Source organism: Podarcis melisellensis (assembly GCF_964234715.1).
Source record: "Podarcis melisellensis genome assembly, chromosome: 8".
Classification (NCBI taxonomy): Eukaryota; Metazoa; Chordata; class Lepidosauria; order Squamata; family Lacertidae; genus Podarcis; species Podarcis melisellensis.
Genome location: NC_138540.1, coordinates 64,814,498 through 64,824,660, shown reverse-complemented (window position 1 = coordinate 64,824,660; position 10,163 = coordinate 64,814,498). Strand labels below are relative to the sequence as shown.

The 10,163-nt window shown below is 46.0% G+C and overlaps 1 protein-coding gene across 2 annotated transcripts; it reads left to right on the top strand.

Annotated features, from left to right (window-relative positions):
* Positions 1-8,940, top strand: ZNF593OS (ZNF593 opposite strand). Of its 2 annotated transcripts, none has more exons than XR_014170975.1 (3): positions 1-226; positions 2,981-3,133; positions 6,435-8,940. XR_014170975.1 is itself a non-coding variant. In XM_081921567.1 (3 exons), the coding sequence occupies exons 1-3, from the start codon at positions 2,461-2,463 to the stop codon at positions 6,579-6,581; spliced, it is 393 nt and encodes a 130-aa protein (XP_081777693.1). In that variant the 5' UTR covers positions 1,957-2,460; the 3' UTR covers positions 6,582-8,940. The 2 variants fall into 2 exon arrangements, 1 of the variants encoding a protein (XP_081777693.1); XM_081921567.1 differs by lacking the exon at positions 1-226 and adding an exon at positions 1,957-2,553.
* Positions 8,941-10,163: the final 1,223 nt, after the last annotated feature.

Below are 10,163 nucleotides of genomic sequence, written 5' to 3'. Positions count from 1 at the left end.
GAGTCGAGCAGCATCAGGCAGTGATGGCTAGTGCCTATTAGGGCTGGCAGGGTAGAAGGCAAGGAGACAAACATTAGCCAGAGCCAGTGACAGGCAGAGCCAGCTACTTCTAGTTTTTCCCTTATCCTCTTCTTTGCTGAGTTCTACAAGGACAACACTGCATCTAAGGCAGAGCAAGCTGATAGCTAGTGGGGACCTTCTAGACTGGTTTTAAGAACGCAAACAGGTGGGGGCTGGCTAAGGGCTGACAGGTTGGTGGGAAAGTGCCCCATTTGCCCTGATAGACTAGCATCCCAACAGTCAAATTTGATGTGGGGCTGGCAGATCTGCAGCCTGTTTTAGGGATCACTTTCAGTGCCCTCTGCTTGTACATTGATGCATGAAACATATACTGTATTGCCAAGAGACCAGAGGTTGCCTCAGAGCTCTCATCCAAAGACAGTTAAACACTTTCACTGCTACCCTGGGCTGCTCACTGCCCAGAGAAGTGGGGGTAAATATAACAGAAGGCAGATGTTGCCTCCATGCTTCCAAGATCATTCCACAGTAATTATCTTTTGCCCCACCTTATTTGGGGAAGATGACCAGGGGCCAGCAGATTAACAGGAAGCAGAGCATCAAGATAATCGCCTGTGATTTATTTCAGGGAACTGTATGGCTCAAAGTAATCTGCAGCTGGTCCATTGCTTGGAGCTAGTGGGTTTCCTCTAGACTGGAGTTGTTTCAAAATAATATTTCACAGTGTAGGGCCTAGGCATAACTGGCTAAATATTTGATGCTGATGAACTATCACTCCAAAACTCATGCCACTTGCATTGAATAGGGTTTTTTTTGAAGGGGGGTGGGTAGTTATGGACAAGGCAGGAACATTAATCACTTGTCGTCTATGCCCTGGCAGCCTCTAGGTTACATTACTGTCTCATGTTATATGTAGGGCTGCCTTTATAGATGGTTCAGAAACTTCGGCTGGTGCAGAATTTGGTAGTCAGGTTGCTCACTGATGCAAGGCATTATGAGCATATTGCATGGATCGGCTTCCAATTAGTTTCCAGACAGACTCTGGTAATATGATTATGACACCCCTTCCCATATTTCTTACTTTCACAACAATTTCTTTTGGTACAGTTGCTTTTTTATGGATCCTCTCAGCAGGTACCTGTATAAGTGTAGGTTGTTGTTGTTGTTGTTGTTGTTGTTTGCGCTCCTTGGCACGATGTCCTGTGCAGGGGAACCGCCCATACCACCCTAAACCCAGCGCTGTTCAAAGTGCTGGTTTTGACCTACAGTATAAAGCCTTAAACAGCTCAGGACCGCAATACCTGAAGGAACATCTTCCCATAGGCATTTGGTTGGTCACTGTGAGAACAAGATGCTAGACTAGACGAGCCTTTGGCCTGATTCTCCAAGGCTCTTTTTATGCTTTTATATTCAGTTAAAAAAAAGTTGGAATGAAAAAAATACATTTCGGAGGACGATGGATGCATCTTTAGGTCACCTCCCCATCTTTACACTCACTGACCTTTCCCACAATGCATCTGCTTTAGGTGGCAACCTTGTGAAAGCACCCTTTGTTGGTAAGGCCTACAGGTACAAAAGCCTGTGTTGTATGGTTATAGCCACATTTTGGAAAGACTTAAAAGATGCAAACTTTGAATACTTGGCATAAGGCGTATTGCCATTATGGAATACAGTGGTACCTTGAGTTACAGACGCTTCAGGTTACAGACGCTTCAGGTTTCAGACTCCGCTAACCCAGAAATAGTACCTCGGGTTCAGAACTTTGCTTCAGGATGAGAACAGAAATTGCATGGCGGCGCAGCGGCAGCAGGAGGCCCCATTAGCTAAAGTGGTGTCTCAAGTTAAGAACAGTTTCAGGTTAAGAACGGACCTCTGGAACGAAAAAAGTACGTAACCAGAGGTACCACTATGGTATTGTAGCCACACCAGCTGAGACTGGCAAGAGGAACAAAGCGCAAAGACATCTTTCCTGGAGAATGGCAGAGCTTTATTTTGTTTGGAAAACCAAATACCAGTTCCAAAGGTTTCTACTAACTTGTAGATCACATAAGAGCATGTTTTACAGTTGTATACTGTTATAAATCCTGGTGTATGTATGGGAATGCTGACTTCCATAATGTACTTTAGGGGGTTCTCCAGGGAAAACTCCATGGGGTTTGTTGGGTTATCTTTGTTTCTCAGACAAACACATGATTTTGAAAATAATAAAATTAGAAGAGGAAAACACAAAGGCCAGCTTTAAAATTTTTGCTGCATCGGGGTGGAACTTGGTTCTCCTTGGATGGTGCGAGCAGCACAAAGCTCTCACAAGTTTTCTTTCCACAACCAAAGCCGACTCCTCTTCACACGTGGATAGCGTGCGGTCGGCAGAGCAGCAAGCATTGATCTCTTGTGACAGCTGCTCTTGAGGCTGGCTGCGGAAGGGATAGTCATCAGGCAGCGATGGGAGGAGGGCAATATTTAAGCGCTCCCATAGCACACTTGCCCAACTGTACTGCTGGAACGCAGCACACAAGGAACGGGATCCAGAAGCTGGTGAGTGGTGGGATGAATGCTTATGAATATCACCCTTGCGTCTGAGTAAAAAATGAACAGGATGGGAGCAGGGCAGGCTAAGGAATGGGGAAGATGGTTGGGAGCAATAGGGGAATGTAGGATGATGTTCCACCGTGCACTGCTGTGACCCAGAGAGTTGCCCTGCAGTAGGCGACTGATGTGGCTGAAATGTGAATTGTATTTACTTAACTCTAAAACAGTCCGTGCAGTTAGCCCTGAGCAATGGTGGGCACTCAACAAAGATAATTCATTGATTTCCAGCTGGGCTACCTGTAGACAATATCTATAGACAGTTCCACTACCAAATTTCAGTGGGTGTTTGCTGCAACGTCCTCCTCTTCCTCTTCTTCCTCCTTCTGTTCTTGGTCACCATGTTCTAACAAACTCTTTCCTCTTCCTCCCACAGCCTGAATCAACTTCAAATAACTGTACAAAGCTACGAACGAGGGAGGAAACAGAGGGGGGAAAGGTGACAGCAACCTATCCTTTTTCTCACTTGCTCTGGGCTATGATCTTCCGTCTGAAGTGTTTAACCCCAGGGTACTTCCGCCTCCTACAAGTAAGCTCAATACTTCTTACCTTGCGGAGTGTTAGAATATTTTAAAGTCTGTGATCTTGAGCAGAATCAGTTCCAAAGTAGCGTATTCAGTAGTGTGGTTAGGTAATTTTAGACTCTGAATGAATTGTTACCCTGCCCTTTTGACACCTGTGATGTATATTTGCAGGACCCATCCTATTTTTTGTGATTGCATTTTGTGATTTTAAGTTACAATTATTTTATTAATGTTGTGTTTTAAATTGATATAACCTGCCCTGGGTCCTTAGGGTGAAGGGTGGGCTAATAATAATAATAATAATAATAATAATAATAATAATAATATGGGGGAACTCTTTAGATCTCAGGTGGAGAACCTGTGGCCTTGCAGCTGTTGCTGGATTACAGCTCCCATCATTGCTGACCATTGGCCATGTTGGTTGGAGTTGATGGGATCCGGAGTTCAAGAACATTTAGGACGGCATAGATGGCTAGCAGCCATGGTTTGTCAGTTAATCCTAACCCTGCCCCACACCTGTTTGCACCCTTGGGTCATCTTTTCACCAAGTGCCAAGTGCCAGACTCTATCAAGCCAAGTTCTTGTCGATAAGTGGTTTCACCACTTTCCAGTTCCTAGCAATTTCAAGGTGTGACACAACTAAACCTTTGGAGAGCCTTGAGTTTTTCAGTTGATGCATTCATTGAGAACTTGCCATGATCCATCCACTGAGTAGCCAAGGAACACTTAACACCAAAGCTCAGTGGGGCTTACTTTCACGTAAAGATGCAGTTAGAAGGGTTGCAGCTCTCCCAGCTAGGTCTGATCTCTGTCTTAACCAGAAATTCATTGATTGCAATAGAACTTGTTTCACAGCAACAGATATGTATCAACAGTGAGGATCATTTTAGTTTTGCAGCTGACAAAAAGTGACCATAGGCTGCTGCCACTTTGAGCTGGGGAACACCTTGTTTAACCTTATCACCTCTGGCTGTTCTGTTTTATTGTACAAAAGCAGCTATCTCCCAGCTACTTTTCCTGGGGGAACAAAAGAGGTAAGAGCCATAGCTCAGCCACAGAACATTTGTTTTTCAAGCACAAGGTCCCAGGCTTGATCCCTGGTGTGTCCAGGCAGGACTGGGAAAGATTGTTGTTTGAAATCCACTATAGACAAGGCTCAGCTAGGTGGACCAAAACTAGGTGCTCTGACTCTGTTTAGGGGAGGGGATACTAGCTCAGCAGTTGAGTGCATGATTTGCCTGCTGAAGGTCCCAGGATTGATCCCCAGGTAGGCCTGGGAAAGACCCCGTCTGAAATCCTGGAGAGATGCTTCCAGTTAGTGTAGACAATACTGATCTAGATGGGCCAGCGATTTGAAACAGTGTAAGGTGGCTTCCTACATGAGCGTGTGGGGTGGGTGAATGGGGAAGCAGCATTATTCTCCACCCCCATTAAGACATTGGCCTTCCTTAGCCTAAATCCCACTTGCACATCTGCTGACATCCAGCATCCATAGATTTTTTTAAAAAGCCTGAATATTAACTTTGCACTCTTATTAAGTTAATATGAATATTAACTTAACACCTGCGCACCTGCCTTCAAACCAGGTTGTCAGTTTAACACTTCAAGCCCACGTGAACAAGAGCTGGCTAGCAACATGCATCTCTTAGATCACACTGCCTGCCGAACAGAGCTGTGTGTTTCTGGGCAGGGGAGGAGAGGGGAGGATGCTGCGTGTGGTGGAGCCACGTGAGGAGATGCTGGCTGGTTCATGCAAAGCCCTGCAGTGCTGGAGACTCAACTTAGTTTAACCATACTCTAGGGTACCCAAATGGGATTTTCAGCATCACCAAAAAAGAATAGATCCACTGGCTAATCCTACACTTGGTACCTGTCCCTGGTACACGAGAGACAGTTGGGGAACTGCTGGGAATACCTTTTTTAAGCGTTATTAGTACAAACACACACAAAAAACCTCACACTACCACCACCTCTCTGCCAAACATGCCAGGCAGCTTTAAGATTTCATCTCTGCCTCCCTCCGTCAGGTTTCTAGAAATTAAGGTTGCAATCCTGTACTCACTCCCCTAGGAATAAGCCACACTGGGACTTGCTTTCGGATAGACCTATAAAGGATCATGCTGTAAATTTCTGGTTCTTGGCTGTAGTGTGCATGCGCATGAACTCACAATGTGTGTGCACTCTCCTCCACCACCTACCTGGCTGGCTGGCAAGCATGGCTGATTTGCTTGACCTGCAGGCAAGGTCCATTGCAAAATTAAACAGGCAACCCTATTTCTCCCCCGAGTGTCATATAAGGAAACAGCTCTAATCACTTAATTAACACAGAATTGCTCCAGCAGCCTGTGTAATATCAGCTACTTCAAAGTTAATGATGTACAACTAACCAAGATGACAATCCCTGAGGCAAACTCTTCAGCAAAGTTCCCTGTTTGCTGGGATGTTGAGAGAGGGTGTGTCTTAAGTCTAAACCGGCGGTGCACAATGCGGAAGGTATGGTCTAGTTTGCCAAAACACAGTGTAAAAATAAAGAAAGAAAGGCTCGTTCTTGAAAAGAGATTTAGCAATTGTTAGCTACTGGAGTGGTTTCTCCCATCCGATGTCAAGGAAATAAACAACTACTGTACCTGACTTTTAGAAAACATCTGAAGGCAGCCCTGTTTAGGGAAGTTTTTAATATTTGATGTTTTATGTGTTTTTAATTTTCTGTTGGGAGCCACCCAGAGTGGCTGGGGAGGCCTGGCCAGATGGGCGGGGTATAAATAACAAATTATCATCAATCATTTAAAAAAGGTAGAGGGTTAAAACAAAAACAAAAAAACAAAAAAACAAAACTGAAAAACCTCTCTCCCGCTGCCTAAAAGTGTAATTTGCAATACAGCATTGTATTTTGGTGTTGGGGTATAATTCATAGTATGAATTTGACCGATTTGCACTACACAAATGCCGGGTTTGCTTTTGACATTCTAAGGCAGCGATGGGGAACCCATGGCTCTCAAAATGGTGACTACATTTCCCATCATCCCTGATTACTGGTCATGCTGAAGGAAGTTGGGAGTCCTGCAGCATTAGAAGAGCCCTGCTAGATGAGACCAAAGGTTCGCCTAGTTCAGTATCCTGTTCTTATGGTGGCCAACCAGATGTGAACAGGAAGCCTGCAAGTAGACATGAGGGCACCGCTTTTGATGCCCAACAACCCTGGAGAGCCACTGCCAGTCAGGATGGGTCAAGTGGCTCTGACTCTGTATAAGGAGGTTCTCCACCCCAGTTCTAAAGATTTACACCTCAACTTTCCCATCCCTACAGATGCAACTGGCCAGTGGACTGGAGTCGGAACCTCAAGACCGGCTGATGAATCACCTGGCTTTACTGCTGGCCATTATGGGATTAAGCCTCTCCTATTACAGCGCCCGGCAAATGAGTGAAGAGACCAAACCAAATCCGGAACCTTGACCCTTGGGCTGCCGAGCGGCAGCTGCACGGGCCAAAGAGGACTCCAGGAACGCACAGAAAAGAAACAAGGTTGGAGAGAGACCCTGGCACGCACTCTGTGGCACAAGCAGCATCCTTTAGGTATCCTGTGCATGCGCCGGCTGGGTGGCTCACATTAGAAAACTCAGCGCCAACTTTCCTTGTTCTTTCACAGACAGTGTGTTGCTAGTGCCCCTTCCGGCCATGCTAGTTTCATTCTCTCCTACTGGATCCTCCTGGTCAACTCAGCTATTGTCCAACTTGCTCCATTCTAGTTTCAGGGGGCCACTACCAGGGTTGCAGTCCCCTGCCCCAAATTACCCCTGGATCTGATCCTCATTCAAAGCCCAGAAATGGATTTAAACCAGGATGGCCATGCAGGAAGGAAGCTGAAGAGCTAACCTCATTGGTTGGGTCCAATATTGCCTTAGCTTGTCACAGGAAGCTTTCTGCCTGGGCATGTTAAGATGGCCCTCCAGGGGATGCAGCAGGGAATTATTATTATTATTTGACACTGTAAGAGAGTTGGGTCTTTTCTTCACAGGGGATTAACAGCCACACATGGTGACAGTTGAGATGGTGTCACCTGCCCACCTGTCAGCAGGTGTGATCCTGCAGCCCAAAACCTTTCTGCTAAACACAAAGGCCACCCCACTTGTTTTATGAACCACCTGAAAGACGACATACATTAAGTGATATAAATCAAAGATCATGATGATGCCCAACGGAGAAAAGGGGAAATTGCCAGTTTCTAGAGTATCAACAACTCAGCTGCTCCGTTTGTGAAGTCAGAAGCCACCCTGTCACGGCAGAGCATGCAGGTCCTCCTCTTAGCATTGTCCTAAGCTGCTAGAAAGACATGCACACTCCTGCCAGTTGCTGCCTTAAAGCAGTTATGGCGAACCTTTTGGACCTCTAGGTGCTGCTGAAGTACAACTCCACCAGCCCCAGCAAGCATGGCCAATGGCTGTTGTTCAGCAACACCTGGAGGGCCAGATATTCCCTGCATCTGCCTTACAGCATTGATCTTCAATGCGGTGTTAGGACCCTCACATGGGTACCAGTCTGACCTAAAGGGGCTGGAGCAGTGGTTAAGACAAGGGTGGGGAACTTTCAGCTCAGAGGCCAAATGTCTGGCCCTCCAAACTCTTCCCAGGCTACACCACTCCCTGGCCCTGCTTTACACCCCGGATTGTGTCCTAGAAATCTAATGAAGCCTCTCACTTGTCCGGATGGAAGATGTAGAGGGGCGTGTGCAGCTACTGTACAAAAGTTAAAATTTGCATCTGTTGCTCTGCCCACTTCTGCCTCCAGCCCCGCCCACCACCAGCATATGGCCCTCAGGAGCTTGCCCAGGAGAGAATGTGGCCCATGGGTTAAAAAAGATTCCCCACACTTGTCTTGAGAGAATAGGAAAGAGAAACACGACATAGATCTACAGTAAGAAATTAAATATGGATCCTTTGTTACAGATGGAGGTTGAAAGGTGAGTCATTTATAGACAAAGATCGAAGTCTTACACAATTCCCAAAGAAAAGGGGTTTATTCCTGGAGGGCCAGGCCCACCCCCTCACAGTATGTAGAGGGGCAGGGAGAAAAAGTCGGATGAGAATAATGCACTGCATTAAAAGGCAAGCGAATGTATTACAGACGGTTGAACGAGCGCATTCGCTGTCTGCTCCCTCCCACTTGACTTGGGCAAAGCAGTGCATCATGGGAAAACCAAAAGGAACTGCAGACTGCCCGTTACGTAACGGAATATGTGGCCAGACAGCTGTGACCTACATCATGCCTTCCCATGAGCAATTAAGGAGAGGGGGATTTTTAAAGGCGCTCAGCCTTCCGTTTTAAAAAATGCACCCATAGTTTGGGGTTGGCGAGGAGTTTCAAAGGGTGCAAAGGCGAGGCAGGTGAATCTTTCACCTCTTACAGGAGGATAATTGTTGCCTTCTTCAGGGAGTTTCAGACCAATTTACCCACAGAACACAGGAAGCTGCTGTTTATCTGGTCAGAGTGGTTTTTGCATTTTGCCCAGTATTTGTCTACTTTGGCAGGCAGAGGCACTCCAGAATCTCAGGCAGAGGCCTTTCTCATCACCTGCTATCCACTGCTCCTTGAGCTAAAGATACCAGGGCTTGAACCCTGCATACAAAGCAGGTGCTTTGCCACTCAGCTATGGCCCCCCGTTAAATCTTCAACACCAAAATCTGCCCTTGTTCCTCTCTGGATTAGGCTCTTGCTAAAGCAGCTAGATCTCAAACACCATACTAGCCAATTCATCTGTCTCATACCAACAATGCTAGGAATAAACATGTTGCACTGTGTACAATAAATCTGTTTTAAAGAATGTTGCCTGTGTCATTTTTGCACCCTGGGAGCAGCTGTTCGCTACATGACCAAAGCCAGTCTTTCCTTCAGCAAGGGTAGGGAAACCCCAGGGGTCAAATGTGAACCTTCAGACCTCTCTCTGTGCTCCCTGGGACCCTGTGCAGGCCCCTCCCCTCCCAAGTCACACCCCTCACCAGTTAAAAACAAACAACACAGATTATCAGAGTTTAGAGACTTGCAACAGATTCCATGATCAGAGCCATAAACAAAGGCTAGAATAATTCTTGACTCTGTGTCCCCCCTAAATAGCTAAGGGAGAGGCAGTAGTGGCGATTAAAAGCATCCCTCCCTCTTCTTCCAAAAGCCTTTTTGTATAGAGGCTTAATCTCTGCTGAACCACAGCAAATGATGTGCTTGTTTCAGCAGATGTCAACAGCTAAACGCGTTGCAGCAATATGCACGAACGGCTGTGGCAAAGGATTTATTTCTGCTCCTAGGATGCCAACCATTTATAGCAGGGGTTGGAAACCTTTGGCTCGCCAGGTGTTGTTGGGCTCCAGCTCCCATCAGCCCCAGCCAGTGAGGCCAAGGGTTGGGGATGATGGAAATTGTAGTCCAGAAACATTTGGAGGGCAGCATGTTCCCCTCCCATGATTTCTAGGGTCTAAAAGGGCTAGCAATATCTCAATTCAACAGGCATGACAAGACACACAAGACATACAAGATGTTAGGACCTGACTCACTCGATCACAGCAGTATTAAGTTTAGTGATATTTCCATATGGCCCAGAAAGTGGGCATGTAGTATACACCATAGTATAACCCAAAATGATTCAATTACTTCCATACCACCCAGAAATCTGAAGCTGGTACACAGTTCCATGCTTACCTAAATGAGATGTACATTTGCAGTATCTCATTCAATCACCTAATTACCGAAAAAGGTTTTTAAAAAACCCCACAAACGCATCCAGACCTTGCAACGTAATATTCCTTGTTGTAAGCTAGCAGACCATTTGCAAAGAATTATCAAGTGATAACGTTACACAACTAGCTATTTAAATGTCTGCAGGACCCACGCTTCGGAACTCTCCGTCTGTTGACATCAGGCAGCTGCCTTCAGTGTTCTCTTTGCAGAGCCCGCTAAAAACATTTTTGTTTAGGCAAGCCTACCCAGACATGTAGAATGCTGACAGGTGTTTTAATCTGTTTTTAGATTATCACTGATTTTTACTAT